This window comes from Microtus oregoni, unplaced genomic scaffold (assembly GCF_018167655.1).
Source record: "Microtus oregoni isolate MIOR12 unplaced genomic scaffold, Mior012 000057F_ref0000458, whole genome shotgun sequence".
In the NCBI taxonomy this organism is placed as follows: Eukaryota; Metazoa; Chordata; class Mammalia; order Rodentia; family Cricetidae; genus Microtus; species Microtus oregoni.
Window position 1 is genome coordinate 8,233,846 of NW_024543833.1, and position 26,921 is coordinate 8,260,766.

General features: G+C 42.2%; 1 protein-coding gene across 4 annotated transcripts in view; it reads right to left on the minus strand.

Moving 5' to 3' along the window:
• The window catches only part of LOC121438782 (nucleoporin SEH1), a 107,290-nt gene extending 83,732 nt beyond the window's left edge, over nt 1-23,558 (minus strand). Inside the window, exons 1-9 of one of the 4 annotated variants that reach the window (XM_041639203.1) lie at nt 23,302-23,552; nt 19,930-19,980; nt 16,157-16,303; nt 14,505-14,716; nt 11,981-12,079; nt 9,294-9,434; nt 8,619-8,776; nt 5,038-5,188; nt 1,888-2,646 (exon numbers count right to left, since the gene is read on the minus strand). In XM_041639203.1, coding sequence (XP_041495137.1) covers nt 2,454-2,646; nt 5,038-5,188; nt 8,619-8,776; nt 9,294-9,434; nt 11,981-12,079; nt 14,505-14,716; nt 16,157-16,303; nt 19,930-19,980; nt 23,302-23,412 — 1,263 coding nt within the window. In that variant the 5' untranslated portion in view covers nt 23,413-23,552 and the 3' untranslated portion in view covers nt 1,888-2,453. Of the gene's footprint in view, nt 1-1,887; nt 3,437-3,739; nt 4,206-5,037; nt 5,189-8,618; nt 8,777-9,293; nt 9,435-11,980; nt 12,080-14,504; nt 14,717-16,156; nt 16,304-19,929; nt 19,981-23,301 lie in introns of those variants that run through there. The other 3 variants (XM_041639204.1, XM_041639205.1, XM_041639206.1) reach the window with 3 other exon arrangements.
• Between the last annotated feature and the right edge of the window lie 3,363 nt (nt 23,559-26,921).

Consider the following 26,921-nt stretch of genomic DNA (forward strand, 5'->3'; position numbering starts at 1 on the left):
GTCTTTAACTCCAGCTCCAGGGAACCTGGCACCCCTCTTCTGGACTCCCAAGAGCACTTGAATTCACAAATCCATGTACCCACACATAAACCCAATTTAAAACACAGCCTTTTTGTATTTTATGTCATTGGTGTTTTGACTGCGTGTATGTCTATATGAGGGTGTCAGAAGCCCTGGAACTGGTTACAGAGAGGTGTAAACTGCCATGCTGGTGCTGGGAATTGAACCCCAGTTGTCTGGAAGAGCAGTCAGTGCCCTTAACCGCTGAGCAATCTCTCTAGCCCCAGGTTTTTTTTAAAAAAGACATATTTTTGCCTTAATAAGAAAACTAGTCCAAGGGGCTGGAGAGATGGCTCAGAGGTTAAGAGCATTGCCTGCTCTTCCAAAGGTCCTGAGTTCAATTCCCAGCAACCACATGGTGGCTCACAACCATCTGTAATGGAGTCTGGTGCCCTTTTCTGGCATGCAGACATACATGTAGACAGAATAATGTATAATAAATAAATGAATAAATAAATATTTTTTAAAAAAAGAAAGAAAACTAGTCCAAAATAAGATTAGTAGCTCCAAGCTGGGCAGTGGTAGCACATGCCTTTAATCCCAGCACTTGGGAGGCAGAGACAGGCGGATCTCTAAGTTCGAGACCAGCCTGGTCTATAAGAGCTAGTTCCAGGACAGGCTCCAAAACCACAGAGAACCCTGTCTCGAAAAACAAAAAACAAACAAACAAAAAAAAAAGATTAGTAGCTCCACAGTATTCATCACTTAACCATATTCAAATATAACTTGCTTCCTAACTTCATCTACAAAAGAGCTTTGAGCCAGGCATGGTGTCACATGCCCTTGATGCCAGCACTTGTAACACAAAGACAGGAAGATCTCTGAGTTCATGGTCTACATAGTGAGTTCCAAGAGAGGCCAGATTATACACAGACCCCATCGCCCCGCTCCCCACAAAAAAACAGTAACTTGTTGTAAATAGGGGCGGCGGGGCTGCGTCCCCAGCACCCCAGGCGCCCGCATGGCTAGCTTATGCCCCGAAATAACAACACACAAACTGTATTCATTTAAACACTGCTTGGCCCTTTAGCTCTAGCCCTTACTGGCTAATTCTGATATCCTGATCAACCCATCTCTAATAATCTGTGGGCACAGGTCTTACCGGGAAGATTCTAGCCTATGTCCATCCTGGGTCGGAGCTTCATGGCGTGTGTCTGCCCGGGAGTGGGGCATGGCATCTCTCTCAGGCGTCTGCTCCCGAGAGGAGAGCTGTGGAGTCTGAGCTCACTTCCTCTTCCTCCCAGCCTTCTGTTCTGTTTACTCCACCTACCTATGTTCTAACCAATAAAATGGGCCAAGGCAGTTCCTTTATTAGCCAATGACCTTCCTCCATCAGTAACTAATAATGTTGAGTAGTGAGACTGAAGCAATATTTGTCAATATGGTATTTGTGTCGAGTTAAAGAATTCCCTGCAGGAGCTGTTTCTCTCCTGCCACAATGTTGTTTCTGGGGAAAGAATTCAGATGGTAAAGTCTGGTGGTAGGCACCTTACCCACTGAGTCACCTCATCTGGCATGATATCTTTTAATGTTAACTTATTTATTTTTGTATTTTTCAGCTTTTTGGCTTTGTGACACAGTAAAAGGAAATTAAGCCTGAAATATAGAACTATTCTATAAAGCAGACTAAAGAATATTCTACTTTAGCCAGTTGTGGTGGTGCTGTAATCCCAGCACTTTGGAGGTGGAGGAAGGTGTGTCAGGAGCAGTTCAAAGTCATCCTAGTCCTCCGAGCCAGTTCAAAGCCAGGCTACACAGATTTTGTTTCATAACAAAACAAAAACAGGACCCAAGTACATATGGTTTCTATAAGACAAAAGATTCATATCCTTTAAAATATTTTTATTAAATTATCTACTTGGAGAATAATTACAAAAGCTTTAAGCAGTAATTCCAAGTAATGAAAGGCATTTTAGTTTAAAAAACAAAAACAAAAATATCCTTATGATTTACTGCTTTATACACAGGAATGATTTATTTTACAAGCATTTGTAACATCAACCTATAAAATTAAAAACGTTTCTTAATGTCTGAAATGCCAAGTGAAGTCTACAATGGTAAGCTTCCACATAAAGCTGCCTATGAACAGGCTAAACTGAACTCTACAGTAACAACTCCACACAGAGTTTACATGACAGGCACTTTAAATCAGATACGGGAATCTTTCACAGTTAGTGTTGCTTTTTTTGAAGCTCATCTCATCAGAGGTAACCAACTAGTGAAGCCAGGATTTCCTGGTGCAGGACAGGTTTGGTTCCAAATACTTCAGTTGTAATACATGCAAGACATGCCCTAAATAAGAAGGATCTTCTGAAAGAAAATGAAGAAAAACAAAAAAGCAGCCCGGAATAAAAGCATTTACAAGCATCTGCACAAGGCCTTTAGTCAGTGTTTTAAACCCCTTCATTCTCAGGTAAGGGATTAAGAGGCCGAGAGAGGTACCCTCGGCGAGGGTGAGGATACTGGAGGCTGGCAGTGTCGGCATCGCAAGAGTGCTCTACCAGAGGAGCAGGAGGAGGAAGGAGCTGGGCACAACTGGACCATCTTGATCCAGCCCGTGGGGAATCCAGAGGGGGAAAGAAATACCTGAAATAATGAAGACAGGAACAAAACACCAAAACAAAAACAACAGGGGGAAGGAGGGAGGGGGAAACAGAAGAAAAAGAGAAAAGCAGTAAATACAAAGAGAACCAAAGAAGAGAAAACATGCTGGAAAGAAAAAAAAGGAAAAAAAGCTTGTATATTCATGCCAAAACCAATGGAACATAATAGTATAAATCAAGACTCTCACTTAAATCAAGGTTGCTTAAGCAAGTATAAAAATTTGGGAGAAAAAAAATCTGTTAAAGTTAAAATGCCAAAAAAATTATCAGTACATATGTTACAGAGACATTAATTTTATAAATTTTAAAGCCTTCTCTAATCTCTCATTTGATTCCATAATTTACAAATCTAATATGCTTTCCATTTGGAGCACAGCTGCATTTGCTGCAGCATCAGGCACAAGTGTTTAGTGCACACATGATACTGTGGACAAAAGCGAATACGCTCTCACACTGGAAAGCTGACTACTGCAACATGCTTTTGAAAAATATAACCACTGAACAGTTTTGGCTTCCTGCAAAAAACTAAGAATCGCTACAGGTTTGGTGTCTAAAAGGCTCAAAGAATTATAGTCTGTTATTCTGCCATCTTATAACTTACCCGTAATATGTATGCAATTTAGTAAATAAAAAGGTGCATAACTTTGTCAAAGTCAAGAGTTTTAGTAGACAGGAATTCACTGAAACAACACATTAAAAATCCTGAGACATGGAATTTCAACTGCATGCAAATTTTCAGCAAAATGTCAACTCTTCTTCTGTTTCCAAATTGTCTAAAAGGAAACCAAGTTGTATAGAAGCACACCATCAGCATTCATGTACATAATAGAAACAGCCATCTCTTTACTGAGTACGGGATGAAAATTTAAAAGTGCTTCCACTATTTTACTACCAAAAAAAAACTGCAGCAAATGCTAATGTGATGTTTAGCTATAAGCCATTTTATCTGAACTCTGGTGCTATGTTAACTATCTGCTCCTTTACTAGTATTTTTAATTACAAGAAAAACCAGTTGTGTAGATTATATCACCTATAAAGCAATTCTACAAAAGGTAAACAAATTAGCACTCAAAACAATCTTTATGAAAAATATTTATTCAATTTTCAAATTAAAATTATAAAAACTCATTTTAGCTTATTGTTTTAGAAAATAAAAGACATATCCCTATATTTTCCAAATGGAATAATATTGTATTTTCCCTCCTCCCAATAGTTTATGAGGATAGTAGCAATTTTTTCCGTTTTTTTAAGCCCAAGTTAGTCTAAAGAACATTTCAAAAAATTGTTTTGGTGATGATGTCTCAACAAAAAGCCTTTCCATTTATAGTGTCGGTAAACTGACTTGTACAAAAAATTATATACACTGCAATTTTAAAGGCCTTTCGGACTGTGTTTAGTAGTGATCAGGCTGCTGGTGCATCTTGGGAGAGATCAAACGGCGCTGGGGAAGGGGAAAAGGAGTTCGATTTCCATTCCTGTGTGCATGCAACAAGCAGCCAAACAGCAAAGTTACTCCAGCTAGCTTGTACTCAGCTGTGTTTTCTGTTAGAGGACATAATACAAATGGAAAAGGGAAAATGATCACAGATCCAACAGATGGTTATTGGCACAATCAGAAAACAGGTCAAACCACCAAAGCTATTTACAGAAGAAAATAACAGTACAAAAGCTGTAACCTAAAACAAGGTTTTAAAAATCAACAACACTAGTATGCTTTCCTTCATAAAATAATCTGCTTTATCTATGGTTAACTTGAAACTGCTTCTGTAGTTGCAAATACTTAAAACCTCAAAATCAAATAACAAGATTTCTTTATAAAAAATACAATAGTATCAAAACAACTGGGAAAATTAAAATATAATTTCTTCTTTGGTTTAGGGTGACAATAGGATAACTCCACAGGAGTTTTAAGATTTTGAAATTTCCCAAATTCTATTCTATCAATATTAATATAATATTCTAGTAATATAATATTCTATTATCTGAAAGCGACTCTTTATTGTATGTACTATAACCAAAGAAGCCATTAACTACAGACCCAAGAATGAAATACCAAGAATAAGTGTCACAGTTATTGGTGAATTACTTTATTCCACCTGCAAAGTCACCTTTTAGTATGGCTACCATGAGAGATGGCTCAGCAATTAAAAGCATTGGCTGTTGCAGAGCAAACAGGTTTGATTGCCAGCACCCACATGGACGCTCACCTTCATCCTTAACTCCAGTTCTAGGGCATCTGACTCTTTCGGCTTCCAAAAACACTGCACAGATTGTGGTGCAGATATACAGGTAGGCCAAACAGCCATATATGTAAAATAAAAAGTGTGCCCAGGGTAGGGGATGGAGTTCCTAGTTTTCCCACAGAAGAGCCTACCTGCCAGCAGAAGATCCATTTAGTGAGTTCTGAAGATTTGGAATATTTGAGCTTAGTGAAGGATTTGAGTTTCCCAGTTGAGAACTCCCATTTACTGGGCTCCCATTACCTTTCAAAATACCAGTACACTTCCAATTGTCCATGTAATTAGCTGAAAGAAAAAAATAAGTCAAATACATTAATATGATTAACATCTACTCATACCGTACTGTCGAAAGATATTTGATCACACTGTGAACCTGAGAGTGTTGTTTACTGGAAAAACCCGTTTTTGGTTGTGATGTAGCTCAGGCCTACCACACACCTTTAATCCAAGAACTTTGTGCTTGAATATTATAAATAGGATTAAATAAAGTCAAGCACAGGGCAGAGGCAGAGGCAGAGCAAGCAACCTAGTGAACCTAGGATTATTAAGAAGAAAAGAGAGAGAGTAAGAGGGAGTCAAGAGGACAGTTAGAGACGCACAAGAAGTAGAAGGGAGGGACAATAAATCTGAGATTTGTTTGAAAAGGTGGGAAACTGAGGCTTCAGGGAAAACGGCAGAAGAGGAAGGAAGGTCAGCTGGGTGCTTTCTCTGCCTTTCTGAGCTAGTATCTGGCTCCTGAGTGTCTATTGGTAAAATCGAACAGTTGAGATTTTGTTAAAAACAACACTGTACTCTTCTCCTAAACCACAAAAAATAAGACAAAATATGGGTCACATTTTAAAAAAAAATTGTATGTATGTATACAACGATTGCCTAAATTCCATTCATGTGCATGTGTGCACATATATACACAGCGAAACCAGATGGTGACTCCTTTCACTCTTCATCTTAGTTTTTGAGGTAAGGTCTCTTTCTGAACCTAGAGCCCACCAATTTAGTTACACCAACTGTCCAGGGAGCTCCAGGGACTTTACTGCAAACGAACAGGCCTGAGCTTTACATAGGGGCTAAAAATCTGAACTTAGGTCCTCATGTTTTTACAGCAAGCACTTTACCGACTGAGCCATCTCCACAGCTCAGTAAGTGATGTTAACTTCCAGGTAAGCTTCAAAACAATTTTTAGATGAGATACATAACCAAGTCTTTAAGGTTTTTGAAGAATTACTAGGGCTAAAGAGATGGACCAGTGGTTAAGAGCACCTGGCTGCTCTTCCAGAGGACCAGGGTTCAATTCCCAGCACCCACTTGGCAGCTTACACCTATTCAGTTCCAGAGGATCTGACACTTTCATTCCAATGCACATAAAATAAAGCTAAATAAAAATTAAAAAAAAAAAAAGAATTACTAATTTAAACCAGCCATGGTAACTCATACCTGTAATCAGAGTTTCAGGGAGCTGAGGCAGAAGGATTGCTCTGGGTTTGAGGCCATCCTGAGCTACACAATGAGTTGCAGACTAGCCTAGCCAAAGAGCAAGATCCTGTCTAAAAAGTAATCTAAAAACACTAGAGCTTTTACCATCGATTTCCCTTCCTGGCAAGAGAGTCAATGGAGACCATTCTCTAGTAACAATAGTTCCTATCCAGGCTGTGGGAATAGTTGACTCAATAAAATACCTGCCTTACAACCATGTGGACCTGAGTCTATCAAAAGAACCCACCAGATGAAGTGGCATGCCCTTGTAATACCAGCAATGGGGTGTCAGGGATAGACACGATCCCTGGGGTTCAACAGCTGGCCAACCTAGCTTACTTGGCAAGTTCCCAGGCAAGAAAGACCTCGTCTCAAACCAAAAAGGTGGGTCATACCTGAATAACACACCCAAGGTTGTCCTCTAACCTGCACAAGTGTGTGCACGCTCAAGTTAGTACAAAAATAAAACCTTTAAAAAACAAATGAACTCAAATTCTTTGTCTTTCTTACAAAGAATCTATACAAGGAAGGGAGCTGTCTCTTAGCTATGCAAATACACATTACATGGGTACCTGTGTAGATTATGGTCAGAGAGATATATCGATAAGAAAACCTCAGTGTACGCCGGGCGGTGGTGGCGCACGCCTTTAATCCCAGCACTTGGGAGGCAGAGGCAGGCGGATCTCTGTGAGTTCGAGACCAGCCTCGTCTACAAGAGCTAGTTCCAGGACAGGCTCCAAGGCTCCAAAACCACAGAGAAACCCTGTCTCGAAAAACCAAAAAAGAAAAAAAAGAAAACCTCAGTGTGGCAGGTTAGTGGTTCATCCAATATGGTCTCATTCTTCAAATGCAAAACTGGTCGCTGAAGTCAACCCAGTGAATCAAAGTTGAAGACCTAATTGTGTTACTTAAGGTTTAAAAGCAAAAAGACAGACAAGTCCCTAAAATCAAATTGAGGAAAGTCAAGTCTGGGCTGATAATACAGAATATATCCTAGGACTATCAGGGGAAGCCATCAAGGCTTAGCCAGACTGTACTTCACCGGCCAATCAATTGCACTTGTAAAGCTGATGTTTAGAATAGTGTGTCCACTGTGATGCTACAGATGCCAAAGTCAGTGTCAATGGCTTGGACCAAGTTCCCTCAGTGTAACACTACAAGAAGCTCAGAATCAGAAAGACAGTAATCTTGAATTTTGGAGTCAAAAGGGAGAAAATAGAAAAGACAGTGACTTAAAGTCTGTGTGAGTGTGTGTGTATGAATGCCACAGCACTAGAAGAAGTCAGCTTCAGCTGTCAGTCCTCACTTCTAGCCTGTTTAAGATAGGACACTATTTTTCCACTGTGCTGCATTTACCAGGGTAGGGCCCTGGAGCTGCTTATGATTCTCCTCTCTCTGCCTCCCAGTTCCCTACACTGAAACTGAGACACCTGAGCTATGTGTCTGGTTGTTAGGTGAGTTCTGGGGATTCAAACTCAGGTCCTCATTCATTTGAGGTCAACACTTTTACCAATGACCACCAGAGGCTTCTCCCAGAAAGCAGCCACATAAGTTAGCTTTCACTAGAGGCTGCATATTCTAATTAGTTTTAAAACAGGCTTTCTTCCACACAAAAATAAAACATTTCAACTGGCCATTAAAGTCTATGAACTAAGTAATCTGGTATTTCAAAATAACACAAATAAGACAACTTTTTTGTTTGTTTTTGTTTTTCGAGACAGGACTTCTTTGTGTAGTTTTGGAGCCTGTCCTGGAACTAGCTCTTGTAGCCTCAAACTCAGAGATTTGCCTGCCTCTGCCTCCCCGAGTGCTGGGATTAAAGGTGTGTGTCACCACCGCTCAGTGACAATTATTTTAAAACAATATTAAAGACAATTTTTAAAAAATATATTTCAGGGGACTGGAGAGATGGCTCAGAGGTTGAGAGCACTGGCTGCTCTTCCAGAGGTCCTGAGTTCAATTCCCAGCAACAACATGGTGGCTCACAACCATCTGTAATGAGATCTGGCGCCCTCCTCTGGCGTGCGGGCATACATGGAGGCAGAATGTTGTATACATAATAAATAAATAAATCTTTAAAAAAATATATATATATATATATTTCAGTAGTGAGTTCCAGGACAGCCAAGAATACACATAGAAACCCTGTCATACATATATATATCATGTTTTATTTCAAAGTTTACACTTTTAAATGGAAAGTAAACAGAAGTAACAATTATCCCTCCACTAAAACCCTTACCTTTCCACAACCTCACACAGCCGTCATCTCCTGAGGACGCTAGTACTGTTCCTGTAATGTTCCAGCTCACCCTCCAGACCTGAGAATTATGATTATCAAACTGAGCCACAATATGGATTTCAAATTTTGTGGGACCACCAGAAGAAGTAAGTTCTTTCCTACAACAAGATTAATGAAGTTTTCATAAAAATGTGTCGTATGTATACATACACTCTCACACATAAACACACAACTTAAGTAAGAAATACTAACACAAATAAATACGCTTCCCATATTTTTCCCTAACCGCACACCTATGTCCCCGACCACTGAGCCCTTAGGCTACACAAGAGTCACTTTCTTTGGCTCCTCAAAACCTGGACTTATTGCATCCCACAGATGGTACTCAGTGACTTTTTTTTTTTTTCAGAAGAAAAAAACCAATTGAGCATATCATTCCCCAAAATGAGGTTCAGAATCCAATGACATGACAACTTTATATGACAGACTAGCAGAAAGAAGTACAGATCAGGAAAAGGACCTGAGACAATTCAAACTACACCCTCACTCCGAAAGGTGACACGGACTGTTCACCAGAGGATGCAGTCCTCAGACACGCACCTCTACTGTCCTCTACAAAGAAAGACAATCAAAAGGAACATGTACTCTCAAATTCCTTATTTTAATTCGACTTACCTCACAGGTTTTAATGTGAAAATTCTTACATCTTTGGTTGCTATTGCCAGGATATGGAAAGATCTTCCCAAATTCGGAGCAAAGGCAATATCATGAACAGGATCTGTGACGGTCATAAGAGTTTCCGCTTTTGCATATTTCCTGATTAAAAAAAAAAGAAATAAGACACAAAACTTGGTACTAGAGTGATGGTTCTGTGGTCAAGAGCACTTGATGTTCTTCCTGGATCACAGCCGGATTCAACACCTACATCAGGTGGCTCACCACTGCCTATAACTCCAGCTTCAGGGGAAAATATTCTCTTCTGGTCTCTGTAGGCAACTGCACACATGCAGCATACACTCACATATACACATACACATAAATAAAACAAATCTTCTGTGAGTTCCAAGTCAGCCTAGGCTACATACTGAGATCCTGTCTCAAAATAAATAAATAAAACCTTTTAAAATTTTTCAGAAACTTGAAAAACTTCAATATATCTCCATTTTTCTCATACTGCTCACAATAAACGCTTGCCTTTGTAGGACACTGAAGAGCGGCCCAGACGATAAACTAACTCCTAAGTCCAAACTGGAGCCTATAAATATGACTATCAAAAATAATTTATCTATCCTTGTTCATTATTACTAGGGTAGGACTGACTCTGACATCTGGTGCCCTTAGAAAGACACAACAGTGAAGGGGCATGAAGTGAGGCTGCCACAAGCCGAGGCGCCCCTGGCTATCAAAACTAGAGCCGCCAGCAAGGATTTCAAAGGAGCACAACCAAACAACACCTTGATTTCAGACCTCTGGCCTCCAAACCTGCAAGTGAAGAAATTTCTGTTGGGTTAGCCCTAGAACCAATCAATATAAGGCTCAATCTTGCAATGTAAGTGTATATTAAGATATTTAATCAAAACTTGGCTAGACTAAAATTGGTTTATTAGTAGGTATTTTTGTTTGTTTTTAAGAAAAGGGAAAGCGGCATGGTGGTTCATGCCTTTAATTCCAACACTTGGTAGGTAGAACTCTATTTAATGAATTCAGCCTGGTCTACATATGAGTTCCAGGCCAACCAAGATCACACACACAGTCTCCAACCAGAAGCAAGGAGGGAGAGAGGGAGGCAAGGAAGGAGAGGGGCAAGGAAGGAGGAAGAGATGAAGGAAAGGAGGGAGAGAAGGAGGAAATTAGTAGGCATGATGGCAGACACCTGTAACACCATCACTTAAGAAGTACATAAGACCTTGGCGGTGGTGGCACACATCTTTAATCCCAGCACTCAGGAGGCAGAGAAAGGTCAATCTCTGTGAGTTCAAGGCCAGCCTGATCTACAGAGTTGAGTTCTAGGACAGGCTCCAAAGCTACACAGAGAAACCTGTCTTGAAAAAAAAAAACAGGGAGAAAAAGAACACAATAAAGACTGAGTTCCTGGCCAGGGCATACACCACCACCACTCAGCAACACTTAATACTCCTAACCGATGCTTATGAAAAACTCAAAACACTTCTTAATCACCTATGTAAATGCACATACCTGTATCATCTTGCTATCTTCCCCCTTTCTCATTGTCTAATTTGATGCCAAACACTAATAATCTCCCAACTGGATGACAGTAACAGCATCTTCACGCCGAATCCAATGATGCTCCTTCCACAATGCTTCTATCTACGGAAGTTAAACTACCATCCGACCCTGTAGTTGCACTCACATGACCAGCAGGATGACACTACAGCAATGGCACAGGCTCTTGAGTCCCATTTGCCTGTGATGTTCCGACCTGAGCCGTGACTATGTCCTGTTCCCAGGTCTTATCAAATACTGTCTTCTGCACATAGAAGGCTAGCTAACTTGCGCTCACCCTCTAGGTCCTCCTCTAAGTGAACAATCCTAACCTAATCTTTAGGCCAGGATTCCCCAGGTAGAAAACTCTTCAACATCCTCATTCTTTTAGTTTAGAAGGTGTATCCCATTCCTTAGTATTGGTTTCCATTTTCTCGACAGGATGCTACATACTGAGATACTACTTGCCTTCTCTTCCACCCTACTTATTGGCAAACGAGCATATGCCTTAAGTACCACTCGGCAAACTGAAATGGGAAGATCAACTAACTGAACTTGCTCAAGACCAACCAGGGTAACAAAATGTAAAACCCAAAAGGGCTGAGAGATGGCTCAGAGGTTAAAAGCACTGTTTTTATTCCAGAGGTACTGAGTTCAATTCCTAGCAACCACATGGTAGCTCACAACCATCTGTAACAAGATCTGGGCCCTCTTCTGGTCTGCAAGCACACATAAAGGAAGAACACTATATATATATAGTAAATATTTAAAAAAGAAAAAAAGAAAGAAAGGAAGGAAGCAAGCAAGCAAGCAAAAATCAATGGGGCTGGGGAGATGGCTCAGCAGCTCAGACCACTGTTGCTCCTGCAGAGGACCTGGTTGTATTCCCAGCACCACAAGGTGGTTCCCACCAAACCACAACAGCAGTTCGAGGAGCCAGTGACCAAGCACGCCCATGGTACGCAGACATAAATGCAGGCAAAGCACTTGGAAAATACATTTTTTTTACAAAAGTAAAAACAAAACAAAAAACCCACAAACGAAAGCACAACACAGAACTTGATATGTCACAGGAAACCAGTGAATATGTACAATGCAAAGTAATAAATAAAGGAATAATAACTTAAAAAAATTCTGACCTGGTGTTTTCATTGTATTCAAAAATCTGAACCTTGGCCATGGCATTTGGACTGCTGTCATCACTTCCCACGGCGATCATGGGGGAGTGAGCACGAGAGCTAGGAATGAAGGGGACACTCGTAAGGTGCTGAATTAACATAATTTAAAACCTACAAGTTAGCCAATCCTTACTACCACATCTGATGTCCACTCCTGAGGCAGAGGCAGGTGGATCTGTGAGTTCGAGGCCAGCCTGGGCTACAAGAACTAGTTTCAGAATAGCCACCAAAGCTACAGAAAAACCTTGTCTCGAAAAAACCAAAAAAGAAAAAGAAAAAATTAAAGATGAAGCTCAACATGAAACAGAAGCAAAATAAGCTCATATTCTCTCTACTCATTCTCTCTCCCTGCTTTCAAGACAGAATTTTTCTCTGTGCAGCCCTGGCTGTCCTGGAACTTGCTCTGTAGACCACGCAGATCTGCCTGCCTCTGCCTCAGGAGTGCATGTGCCACCCCTGCCTGGCTAATTTTCTTTCTTAAGAGAGGAATCTCTGCGGCTGGATAAATGGCTAAGGGTTAAGAGCACTGGATGATCAACCACATAGATGGTGGCTCACAATGATCTCTAACTCCAGTTCCAGAAAAGCTAATGCCCTTCTCTGGCTGCCACAGGCACTGCATGATTGTGCTGCACAAACATACAAGCAGGCAAAACAATAATACACATAAAATGTCAAAATTTTAAAAGTAATTATATAGTCTAAGAACTATATGACTAATATAGTTAATAATTAATTTAATAATAATAAAGAATAAATCCATAAGATAAATTTAAAACTGCAATTGCCCATAACTATAAAGATTACCACAAATACCTACTAGTAGTCATTTATGAATGAATGAGCTATATTCATCTATCAGTGAATATAAACAGTTTAGATCTGAGACCAAGAACCAACAATATAAATGAAATACACAAGAAATTGTGACCACCAGAATTAAAATCTAGAAATTAAACTAGGGACAGTATTTAATTTTAGAAAGATAACTTTCAGTTTTATACTCTTCTATATATATTTGCATTTTTTTCTTAAGTAATTAAAAAAAAATAAAAAGCAAACAGGGAAGCTGGAAAGATGGCTCAGCACTTAAGATCACCTGTTGCTTTTCTTGAAAACCCAGGTTCAGTTTCCAAGCACCCACATGGTAACTCACAATGGTCTCCAACTCCAGTTCCAGGGATCTAACACCCTCCTCTTGCCTCTAAGGGCACCACACACACAGGTGACACAGACACATATAAGTTTCTTTAAAACATCGTTTAAAAGCAACTATGGCATAGTCACACAATCAACCACTGTGGAGCATTTAAACAGAAATGATGTTTAAACGGGTGTGGTGGCCATATTATTACTATCCCAGCACTCAGGAGGGTGAGGCAGGATAGTAAGTTCAACACCAGTGCTGGCCGGTTATACAGCAAGTTCTAGACTAGCAAAGGCAACACAGCAAGAAATCCCTGAAATGAATGAATGAAATGTTTTAAGAGAAATTCTATAAATTATATACCAATACGTAAAGAAAGGCACACAAAGTATTTTTCTGTAAAAAAATGAACTTCAAGGAAAATATATGGGTTTTATACATATAGGGGTGTACCATGTCTCCTAGTGTTGGTATGTATCTCATTATGATGATGGAAGGTCATTGGTTAATAAAGAAACTGCTTGGCCTGATAAGTTAGAACATAGGTGGGTGGAGTAAACAGAACAGAATGCTGGGAGGAAGAGGAGGTGAGGCAGATGCTATGCCACTCCTCTCCAGGGCAGATGCCGATGAAGCAAGCCGCCAGGTCAGACATGCTGAATCTTTCCCGGTAAGACTGGTGCTACACAGATTACTAAATATGGGTTAGGCAAGATGTGAGAATTAGCCATTAAGAGGCTAGAACTAATGGGCCAAGCAGTATTTAAAAGAACACAGTTTATGTGTAATTATTTCGGGGTATAAGCTTGCCAGGCGGCCGGGAGCCGGGTGGCAGGAACGCAGCCCACACAACATCATTATTTTTGCATATATCTGTCTCTTGAAAATATCCTAGTTTTAATTGATTTATTTTGGTTTTTCGGGACAAGGTATCACTTTTTAGCTCTGGTTGTCTTGAAACTCGCTTTGTAGACCAGGCTGGCCTCGAACTCAGTGATCTGCCTGCTTCTGCCTCCCAAGTGCTAGGATAAAAGGCAGCCTGCTTCTGCCTCCCAAGTGCTAGGATAAAAGGCATGCGCCACCACAGCCCGCTCTAATTTATTTTTGCATACATGGAAAATGTTCTACATGTTTTCATCAAACTATTGATAATGGATGAATTCATCCGTGATAAGAGAGATAAGACACATACCCAGATAGGAAAGGGGAAACTTCCTTCTAGATAATATTATTATGTAGTTACAAAGTACATCTGAGAAACCAAACTTACAAATTCTTAGTTTGAAAAACCTCTCGCCTGCTTTAGTAGACTTATCAAAGGTTTCTATGTAAGCTTACCTGGAAGGGTTCCAAGAAATGCAACTACAGCTCAGCTTACATGAGATCTCGTGCTGTAGAGACCACTGGCTGAGATTCATAACATCTGGAGCCTCATATATTCTTACTATACCATCTGCTGAACAGGTTGCTAACATCAGACCCATATGTTTGGGAGCAAATTTCACATCAGTAACAGATGTTCTACTATCCACTAGAGTTGTCCTCTTCACCTGAAAAAAAAAACAAACAAACAAACATATATGATTTGGATCACACACAAAAAGAAAACGTGATGGATTTGAATAAGAAATGTTTCAGAATCACAAAGACATATCTGCCACTTACAAAGTGTTTATTCTTGCAAGAGTCACTTAAAGCCTCTCTTGGTCTCTATTTCCAATGAAGCACTTTGCTTATCTAACAACCACTAACAAATCAGTGAGCTGTAATTAACTACTGCCTTAAAGACAGAAGAGTCTGCCTACTATGTAAGCAATCACGCTGTGGTGTTTACAAAGAAAATGGCCCACAAAGGGAGTGGCACCATTAGGACATGTGGCCTTGCTGGAGCAGTGTGTCACTGTGTGGACAGGCTTTGGGATCTTTTTGCTCAAGCTTCCCTCAGAGTGACAGTCAGTCAACTTCCCGATGCCGGCAAGATGTAGGATGCTCAGCTATTCCTCCAGCACCACATCTGCCTGCAGGCTACTATGCTCCCGCCATGATGACAATGGACTAAATCTCTGAAACTGTTAGAGAACCCCCTCAATTAAATGCTTTACTTTATAAGCATTGATGTAGTCATGGTGTCTCATCACAGCTATAGAAACTCTAAATAAGACACTCAATAGACAGACTGATCCTCAAACCAGAAAACATTAGAAATTTTACAAAGAGCTGTCATACAAAGCATGCTACAAGTAGTAAATCAAATGAATTAGGATCCTCTAACAGTGAATATAAGGCCTGCAACTTCTATCAATGTCAGTAAAGAAATGGACTACATAAAAGACAGAAAAACACCTGCAGACTAAACTACCTTATGGCAGAACCAGAAGGCAAGAGAAAAGGAGTATCTCACTGCACAAATCCTTTTATAGCTTTCAATTCTATGTTGTATGATTATTAAGAAAAACAAATTGAAAGGAAAATAAAATACTTTACATGATAAACTTCAGGGAAAAGTCTCATAATCTACTCCATTGCTCTGCTTTTACAGTTGAGTAATGTGAGCAGCACACAGGTACTACTCCTGTCCAAAACCAATCATTTCGCTAAAGGCTGAGGTAGAACTTACAATAGATGCAGATATGGAAACCACGGAGTGTAGCTCAGTGACAGTAGGAGCCCTGGGTTCAATTCAGAAGTCTAAAATCATACACTAGCTACCAATCCAAATCATACAAAATAGACAGCTATATAGAATTGAGGGCAAAGCAAATACTGAGTTAATCACTAGAAATAATGATGGACCAAGTACCAGAGCAAGCCAAGCAAACGTGAAAGAAAGAGGAGAAAATATGAATGGGAGAGAGGGAGAGAGAGAGGGAGGCAGGAAGGCAGGCAGGCAAGCGGACAGAGGGCAGTGTTAACAGTGTGTCAGGGGCCAGGGTATTACTAACGGTCTGTTTGTTCACAGATCTGCTTTCCTGTATGACACTAAATCTCACCCAGTGACTCTGTCCTCGAAGTTTATCGTTTGATTCTCCTACTATTTCTTCCCAAACAGCGGCTGTTCGGTCAAAAGAACAGGAAGCCAAAACTTGTCCAAATTCAGGATGAGCCCATGTCACACGCCACACAGATCCGCTATGTGTCTGAGGGATTTAAAAACAGAACTTAGTTTACTATCTTCACACATGCAGTTTATTTGAGAAAATAGAACGTGAGCTGTTTACTTCAGAAAGATGAGAAAGACACCAGCTTAACATCAAAATAAAGAGTTAATTTCTGGGGCTAGAGAGATGGCTCAACAGTTAAGAGCACTGCCTACTGTTCCAGAGGTCCTGAGTTCAATTCCCAGCAAACACATGGTGGCTCACAACCATCTGTAGTAAGATTTGGTCCTCTTCTGGCCTGCAGAACACTGTATACATAATGAATAAATAAAATCTTTAAAAAAAAAAAAAGTTAATTTCTTCTTCTGTAGACCAGGCTGACATGGAACTCAGAGATCAGCCTGCCTCTGCCTCCTGGGTTCAGAACTCTTTCTGAAGCCAGGCAGTAACTTCAACATGGTAACAATGTCACAAAGGGTAGACTGCCCCCTTGTTTGTCTCCTCTTTTGCACTTCCCTTCAATTCTTGCTTTAAAAAGCTGTTAAATATCACTAAGTGATATTCACTTAATCAAATGTTAAAATCCCATTCTAACTAAAGAATGAGGTCTGCACAAAGATGTCACAATTTTTTTTTAAATATTTACTTATTTACTTATTATGTATACAATATTCTGTCTGCATGTATGCAGGCCAGAAGAGGGCACCAGACCTCATTACAGATGGTTGTGAACCACCATGTGGTTGCCGGGAATTGAACTCAGGACCTTTGGAAGAACAGGGAATGCTCTTAACCACTGAGCAATCTTTCCAGGCCCAGATGTCACAATTTTTAAAAATTTTAGTAACCAGGCATGGTGGTGCATCTGTGAGCAAGGCCAGCCTGATCTACACAGCAAGTTCTAGGCCAGCCAGGCTACAAAGATCCTTGTCTCAAAAAAGAAAATTAAAAATTAAATAGCCTGGTGTGGTAGCAGGTGCTTGTAATTCTAGCAGTTGGAAGACAGATACATACCAAGTTCCAGGCTATCTCAAACAAGCAAAAACAAAATTTTAAATCTCCATCTAATAATCAACACAGAACACTTACTGGATGTCTCTAAAAAGCTTTGAAGTCATAGGACAGCACTGAGAAGACAGAGGGGTTTCCTTTGCACATGGCATGTTGTTAAACCTGTAATCTGTCACAATGACAGAAAGGAAGCAGACATTTCTAACACTGAAAAACTGCCCATCAGCAGGTCGGTGGTGAAATAGATGTGGCTCATCTATACACTGAGACTGCTCAGTATCATATAAAAACAAATAATGCTTGTGTGGTGGCACACGTCTTTAATGCCAGCACTTCGGGCATAGGAAGTTTGAGGCCAACTTAGTCTAGGCTGAGTTCTAGGTCAGCCAGGGCTACACAGGGAGAACCTGTCTCAAAGCAAAAACATAAAACACTGGTCTACAAGAGCTAGTTCCAGGACAGGCTCTAAAGCTACAGAGAAACCCTGTCTCTAAAAAAAAACAAAAAACAACAACAAAAAAAAAACCCATAAATCACAACATGGATGAACCTTTGTTAAGGGAACTAACCAGATACAAAGGACAACATAAATCATTAAGCTGCATCACCACGTCCCATGTCAGCCCAGGTGACGACTCAGATGCTGTCACTGCAGCAAGCCCACCTTCAGGCGCCCTTCCACCTTGTATGTACTGCCATACCCAAGACCTCATGCAGCTGGGGCAGAGAGGAGGATCCATGGACTCTTGTCCATCTCCTCTTACGATGGAACGCTAGCATAGAGTTGACATCACTGTGCTCTCTACTCACTTCCTTGCTGTGACTACAGGGCCAGGGTATTCTGGAGGTCACCAGGGCAACTCAGCTTTGTGATGGCAGTAGTCATGTGATGTGAGGCCAGGAGAAAACAGGGCTGCTACATACAACATACGGTTTCATGACAAACACTCAGAAACTGCTTTGGCTACCATGGACTCCTCACAGGTCCACAGGGCAATAAACACAGGATGAAAAAGCAGCACTGTGCCTCGTGTGTATAGGTCAAAGTCTTGTTGCTCTACACAGGCATGCCAATCACTTAGGAGTAGCTGTCTATCCCATCTCATCCCCTTTCAAGGCTGAAGCCACGGATAGAAATCCCTGTTCTCACTAAACCTGCAGTCACCTTGTTAGGGAAGAGCCAACCAGTAGAGGACAGATCTCCCCACATCAAAAGATAGAGCTGCACCCTGTAAGCAGTAAACGGTCTACGAGGACCAGACTAAGGAGGAGCAAAAATGGCCTTGAAGGCCTCTTGAGACCAACTTACAGAACTAGAGGTTGAGACAATGGTTTAAACCTGAAACTGATGCTACTGCCTGAAAGGCACAGTTGGGGTCACCCAGCTACAAACCCTGTGACCTACAAGTGACCCCACTTATAAGATAGATATATTGAAGCAGTAGTGGCTAAGATATTGTAGAAGAGATCAACCACTTTCTGATTGAATTTAAGGCCCACTCCACAAACAGAACTCATACCTGACTCAGCCAAAATGGCCAAGAACCTGTGACTAGGTACGTCACCTACTATTTTTTTGATAAACGAACATAGTAATAAAATGGCTCCTAATGACGTACAGCTATACCCATAGATGCTCAACTCACAGCAGAGCTGTTACCTGCAGTAGATGGGAATTAACACATCAAAAGGACCACAATTGGAAAATGAGCAGAGTGATAGACTTTGAAACACTTAGTCCTAAACAGGCTCAGGGATCTCTGCAGAAGAGGTGAGAAGACTTTAAGAGCCAGAGGCAATGGAAACAGTGTCTTCCAGAACAAAAGGGCTTATGTTTAAACTCAGGGACACTATGGCTGCACACAACAGGGCCTGCACAGATTCAAGCCAGGGGGTCCCAGGGCTGAAAGGAGAGAACTGGACACAGAGTAGCACCCTAACCAAGAAGCTACCTGCAGTTGGTACCTGTCAGCAAAGGAAAAATCCAGTTTTCTCCAATGGAGTCTCACTGGGTCTATCAACCACACCTCAGAGCAGGCCCACACCCAGGAGCAGCTGGCCAACACAAAAAGACCTCAGTGGCAATTCTGTGGGGTTTTGTTTCACTTTGCTTTCATTTGATGTTCTTATGGTCTTCTGCTTGTTTTTTGTTTCATTTTTGTGGTTTTGTAAGTAAGTATTTTTTGTGAGGGGGTTGTTTTTGTTTCTTGATTTGTGTTTGTTTTTGTTTAACAGAGAAAGAGTATAAATTTGGGACTAATGAAGAGAGGAGGGAAAAAACATGAAATATGCTGAAATCCTAGTAGTGGTTAAAGAATGCTACAAAAAATACTATTTTTCCAGTCTTTAGTTTTGAGACAGGGTCTCACTCTGTAATCCAGGCTCGCCTCTAACTCATGGCAATCTCCTGCCTCAGCCCCCCCCCCCCCCCCAAAGCACTGGGATCCCATACCTGGGCACACCTACAAATTTTCTTATTCTCAAATTTCCTATTGCCTTAATAATAAAGTCATAATTTAATAAATCAGAAGCTATCTTTCCAGGAAAGAATAGCATATCAATTTTATCATTTTCTTGAAGCTGAACACCAAGTAATTAATACTAAAATAGCAAACATTTCAATTTTCTCAAACCATGTAAAAATAAAAACCAACCTTCCAACTAGCAGTGCAATGCCAATCTCCGCTTTCACTTTTATCCCAGACCTATAAAAAAAAAAAAAAAAGGCAAATGAGTATAAGCACAAGGAAAACATCAACGCCAACGCCACAGGAAGCAGCAGAAGGAAGCATCCACTCCCTAAGCCAATGTTCACTGGAAATCGTGTGCCGCAACCCTGGGCTGAGCACTAAGGCATCCAAGAGCGCTAATAGGTAGTCAACAAATTCCCCCTCTCAGCCGGTTTTTTTGTTTGGTACTGCCATCCACTGGTGATGTACTGATACTGAAGGCTGAGCCCAGGGTCTTGTGCCTGCTAAGTGTGATGTGACGGGGGAGCTGAGCCATACCCCCAAACATGCTTTAGGAAGTAACGTTTGACTACTGAAACACTGTTCACAGCAGTTTAGGTTTCTGAATCTGGTGGATCATTTAGTGTGTATCTCTGTTCAAAGACATAAGTTGACATAAACTGTCAACTCGTCAGCATGGCAATCATTCCTGAAGGGCGCATATCACACACTGCTAAGGCACAAGACAACTCTAGAAAGCATTTCAGCATTGCCCCTGAAAACCATTTTCAGCTGTGAACTCACCAACACGAGGACAAAATAAGTGTACAAACTGTGGCACTGAGTGGACTGTGAACAAGATTTGTTTATAGTAATAGCCAAATACAAAGACAGTCATGCTGTTCCAGCTCAGCTAGGAAGATGCAACCAGGAGCCCTAGGCAGATAGGGATGGGGAGTTATTGGACACAGTGTCCATTAAGAATAATGAGACTATTCTGCAGACAGATGGCCATCCCACATTTTTGTAAATGCCTGAGAAAGCACAGTGGGGCCAGGCATGGTGGCACACACCTTTAAATCAACTCTTGGGAGGCAGAGGCAAGTAGATCTAAGTTCCAGGCCAGCGTAGTCTACATTATGAGTTCCAGACCAGCTTGGAGGGAAAGGAGGAGCACAGTGGGTTTTCACTTTGAGGTAACAAATTAAATTTAATAAGAAAAAAATAATGATGCATATTAATTTGTTATTCTGTTTTTCATTTTTTCTAGGGGAAAAAAATGCCATCCCAAGACAGAGGGGCACTTGACATTTGCTAAGCCTATTTTTTTTTACATCACTGTTAATATTAATAAGTTATTTTAGTTCTTTTGGTAGTCAGACATGGTCTATAATCCCAACACTTGGAAAACTGAAGGAGGAAGATTGACTGAGCTACACATATAGCAAGACGTTGTATCAAAAATGCCTGGGAGGCCGGGCGGTGGTGGTGCACGCCTTTAATCCCAGCACTCGGGAGGCAGAGGCAGGCGGATCTCTGTGAGTTCGAGACCAGCCTTGTCTACAGAGCTAGTTCCGGGACAGGCTCCAAAGCCACAGAGAAACCCTATCTCGAAAAATCAAAAAAAAAAAAAAGCCTCATTTGTGTTTAACAAATACAGGTAATCATAAACTACTTCTAAAATTTAAACACAAGCTGGGTGGTGGTGGCGCACACCTTTAATCCCAGCACTCGGGAGGCAGAGGCAGGCAGATCTCTGTGAGTTCGAGAACAGCCTGGTCTACAGAGCTAGTTCCAGGACAGGCTCCAAAGCCACAGAGAAACCCTGTCTCGAAAAACCAAAAAAGAAAAAAAAGACGGGTGGTTGGTGATACATGTCTTTAACCCCAGAAAAGGATTAATTTAATTAACTTAATATCAGGAGGCACTGTTGGGCTCTCCCTTCCACCTGAAGAAGGACCGTCAGACGAACTGACCACCAACCCTCTGAAACTATTCCATGACTGGGACTGAGCACCCCATGAAGGCAGGACTCCAGCATGGCTGTCTTTTTTACAATAACGAGCCTTAGGAACTCTCGATGACCATTTCCACCAAGCAGGAGCCAAGTCAACCTGCTATAACAGATGCTAAAGGTTCATGGTTGTGGTTCAAAGACCCCATTCTCTGGTGTATAAGCAGGCTGCTGAGGCTCACTAAGTCAGTCAGCTGGAGGTCACTGTCCTGTCCCATCTCTCCTTGTGCGACAACATTATGCCTAATAAAAAGGCTTCCCAGATGGTCATTTCCTTTTTTTTTTTTTTTCTTTTCTTCGAGACAGGGTTTCTCTGTAGCTTTGGAGCCTGTCCTGAAACTAGCTTTTGTAGACCAGGCTGGTCTCAAACTCACAAAGATCCTCCTGTCTCTGCCTCCCGAGTGCTGGGATTAAATGCATGCACCACCACTGCCCGGCTTCAGATGGTTATTTCTTGCCTACTTTCAGTAGCACGGGCAAAAGTGGTAACAAAAAATCATCATTAGGGACAGCAGAGGCAGCACAGATTAGTAGTCCAGTGACCAAGCTGGGAAAGCGGCAAAGCAGTTTGGTGGCTGGACAGCTGAAGCAGCCCCTTCGCTGACTGTCTTTACATGTAAGTTTTGCGTGCAAAACTACCTTCTCTCCCAGTATTGCTACATTATCTTAGTCTAAACACCATTCCTAAGGGCTTAACTGATGTCCGTTACCTGTAACCAGCTGTACTCATCGGACAATAGTTGGCTCAGCCCTTAAAGGGACCCGGGTTCGGGTCTCCCAGCAAGATGGATCACAACCTTAAGTCCAAGGGATCAGACACTAGGCGGTGCACATAACCTACATGCACGCAAATTAATCTTTTAAAATTGAGGAGTTGGAGGAGTGGAGCCGTGCCTGGCGGCGCACATCTCTAATCACAACACTCCCGGCAGAGGCAGGTACAACACCGGGGCTACAGAACTGAGATCCTGTCTCCAAACAATAATATATCGTATCATATTCAACGGACACTCCTTATAATGATCTTCGGAGACCACGGGAGCATGAACAATAGTAAGAATGTCAGGTTTTCGGCTAATCGGAGTTCATGCTTGGTAACCCCAACGTGGTTGAAGCTGAGACTGCAGGACTGAGACAGTCTCCAAAAACCAAGAACACAACTGCGCTGTGTGTATTTCCCCTTCATGGGAATCCAATCAGGGAAGCGTCCCAGCCAACACAGGCAAGGAGGCCCACAGAACTGAGACACACACACGGCCAAAGGGAAAAGACATCCCCACGATGAGCCACCACAGTCGCGGCCCACCAGGTTCCACGCTGGAAACTCGGCGCGCGCGTGCGCTCAGTGCCCGGAGGCCAGGAGTCCTCCCGCGCAGGCGCGACAGAGGGAGAGCACCGCGAGCGCGGGCGGCCGTGACCCCACAATCCGCCGGCGGGGAGGGCTCTCGCCGCTTCCGGGGCGGCGGCGTCCGTGGCCGCGGGTCGCGTGCCTCTCGGTCGGATCTGCTCCAGTCCTCGGCCCTCCGTCCCCGGCCCCGAGCAGCTGAGCGCCCCGCACGCACCTTGACGCTCTGATCGCTGGAGCAGGTGGCCATCCGGCGCCCGTGGAAGTCGAAAGACACATCGTGGATGAGGTCCTTGTGGTCCGCCGCGATGCTGCGCGCCACAAACATGGCCGCCGCCGTCTGCCCGGCCCGTCTTCTGCCCGGCCCGCCTCCGAGAGGGCGGCGGTGGGGCCAGCAGCCCCGGGACCGCCGCGGAGGCGCGTACGGTACGTCGGCCCGCGTCGGCCCGGCGCGCCACGCCCCGAGAGACACGCCCTGCGCGGGCGGAGCCTGTGCTCAAACCTCGCTGCAGCAGCCAGGGAAGCTGGGGATGCTGGAGGACGGAAAAGTGAAAACCCTTCCGGGGTCAACCTGCAGGTGTCTGCCTGTAAACACGTGATCTTACACCGGGCAAGTAGAGACTCCCGCTGCAGATTTGAACCTGGAGCTCAGCCGCGTCATTAGAGCCTCCCAGGAAGGATGGAGACGCCCAAAGATGTGGCTTAGAGAGTCCCGCTCAGCGAGCACGAGGTGACGCCGGAAGGATGGAGTTGAGACAGAGAGATTGGAGGACCTGAGAAACAGTGGTCAGTCCTGAGAGATCTCACAGGGTCAGCCAAACCAGAATGAGGAAATAGAAGTTAAGTCACCTAGAGAAATTGCAAGACCCAAAATGATGTTCAGTATTTATTTGCACGGAGCCAGTCTTTAATGGAGAAGTAAGTGAAATAAAAAAATAGCTTGCAGAGAGAAACCTATGATGGAAAATGCTCAAATCAGGAGGTTCAGACAAATCTAGGAAGTGATTCATTGTACCAAGGTTTTAGGTGGGAGGTTGGTTGTCATCTTTTTTTTATTTTATTTTATTTTATTTTATTTTTTGGTTTTTTTCGAGACAGGGTTTCTCTGTGGTTTTGGAGCCTGTCCTGGAACTAGCTCTTGTGGACCGGGCTGGTCTCGAACTCACAGAGATCTGCCTGCCTCTGCCTCCCAAGTGCTGGGATTAAAGGCGTGTGCCACCACCGCCTGGCCAGTTGGTTGTCATCTTTAATTCCCATGGAATATAACGTCTGCTTCTGGCTTCCATGGGCACGAGAATCATATGGTGCACACGCATGGATACAGGTGAAACATGTATGCACACAAAAATAAACATTTAAAAAGAATGAGAATTGTGTTAAAAGGGAGACTAAAAAGATATCAAAATTATTGGCCTCCGTTCTCTGATAGATCGATTTGTTTATAAACCTGTAGAGACAGGAAGTGAAATGATCTTATCAGTTCTTTTATTTTTTCCTTAATTTTCCTTAATCTTCTTTAAATTAAAAAAAATTTGGACCAGCCTGCGGTGGTGGCACACACCTTTAATCCCAGCACTCGAGAGGCAGGCAGATATTTGTGAGTTCAAGACCAGCCTTGTCTACAAGAATGAGTTACAGGACAGGCTCCAAAGCAACACAGAGAGACCCTGTCTCAAAAAACAAACAAAAAAAGATTTGGGCCTGGAGAGATGGCTTGTATGGTTCACCTCCTCTAATTCCAGCTTCAGAGACTCTGAAACATCTGGCTTTCATGAGAACCTGCACTCTCCGGCACACAACAGAGACACATGCACAGAGAGAGACGTAAATAAAAAAAAATTCTTTTTTGTGTGTTTCATTTTTGAGACAGGGTTTCTCTGTGTAACAGTCCTGGCTGTCCTGTAGACTACCTGGCTTGGTTAGAATACTTCCTTTTTTTGTTTGCTTATTTTGTTTTTCAAGACAGGATTTTTCTCTCTGTAGCTTTGGAATCTGTCCTAGAATTCACTTTGTAGACCAGGCTGACTTTGAACTCACAGAGTTTCGCCTGCCTCTACCTCCCAAGTGCTGGGATTAAAGGCTTGTGCCACCACTGCCTGGCTCAAAGTAATTCTTTTAAAAACGTATTTTATTCCTATTTCAGAGGTAGACTCCAGGTGCATCAGTTGCACAGAAAGTGAATGATAACTGTAACCCCTTTATGCTGCACAGAAAATGAATCACTGTAACCTCTTTATGTTCTGAGACAGTTCCAGAAAAAACACTCACTATATAAAAGTACAGCGTATACTTTTAAAAATAAATATTTGCAGGGGCTGGAGAGATGGCTCAGAGGTTAAGAGCAGTGGCAGTTCTTCCATAGGTCCTGAGTTCAATTCCCACATCCATCTGTACTGAGATCTGGCGCCCTCCTCTGGCGTGTGGGCATACATCGAGGCAGAATGTTGTATACATAATAAATAAATAAATCTTAAAAAGAAAATAAATAAATAAATAAATAAATGTTTGCCTGGCGGTGGTGGCGCTGGCTTTTAATCCCAACACTTGGGAGGCAGAGGCAGGTGGATCTCTGTGTGTTTGAGGCCAGCCTGGTCTACAAGAGCTAGTTTCAGGACAGGCTCCAAATCTGCAGAGAAACCCTATCTTGAAGAAGAAGAAAAAAAAAAAAAAATATATATATATATATATATATATACATACATATATATAAACACTAAGCAATCTTTGTTTGTTTGTTTGGATACAGGGTTTCTCAAACTCAGAGATCTGCCTCCCAAGTGTTGGGATTAAAGGCCTGCACTACCACCACCCAGTTAACCTTAATTATTTTTTAAAGATTAATTTTATTTTATGTGTATGAGTGGATTGCTTGCGTGTTTGTAGTATATCACTTGTGTATGCAGTACCTGTAGAGGTCAGAAGAGAGTGTCAGGTTCCCTAGAACAGGAGTTACAAACAGATTTTGAGCTGCCATGTGGATGCTGGAAGCTGAACCCAGGTCCTCTGTAAAAGCAGCCAGTAATCTTAACTGCTGGGACATTGTTCCAGCTCCTAGACACCAAGTTTATATAGAGATAGTAAACATTATCTGAAAGTAGAATATGAAGTAGAGGGAATGGGATTTTTAGAAGAAGAAATGCTAGGCAGTGGTGGCACTCGCCTTTAATCTCAGCACCTGGGAGGCAGAGGCAGCAGATCTCTGTGGTTTTGAGCCCAGCCTGGTCTACATAGTGAGTTCCAGGACAGCTAAGGCTACCAAGAGAAACCGTCTCAGAAAAACAAACCTAAGTTTTTATAGTGCTTTGAGATTCACAGAGAAATTGACAGAAAATACATTCAGAACTCTCCTAAATAGACCCTTGCATGCACACAATGCCTTCTGCTATCTACATTCTACAGCGTGGCAGGCACTGTTGTTATTTGTTACAACATAGCAGCAACACCAAAGTCTGTAATTTACATAAGGGCTCATTCTTGGTATATGTTCTGTAGGTTTTGACAAACATAAAATGGCTTGTATCCATCACTGTAAAATCATACAAAATAGTTTCCTTGCCCTAACAGTCCTGCGCTCCCCTAAAAATCACTGGCCTCTCCATCAACCTCTCCAAACCACACTGAAATGGTGACTGGCTTGATCTTTTTGTTTTGTTTTGTTTTTCGAGACAGGGTTTCTCTGTGGCTTTGGAGCCTGTCCTGGAACTAGCTCTGTAGACCAGGCTGGTCTCGAACTCACAGAGATCCGCCTGCCTCTGCCTCCCGAGTGCTGGGATTAAAGGCGTGCGCCACCACCACCCGGCGACTGGCTTGATCTTGTACGGGTCTTGTGCAGGCAGT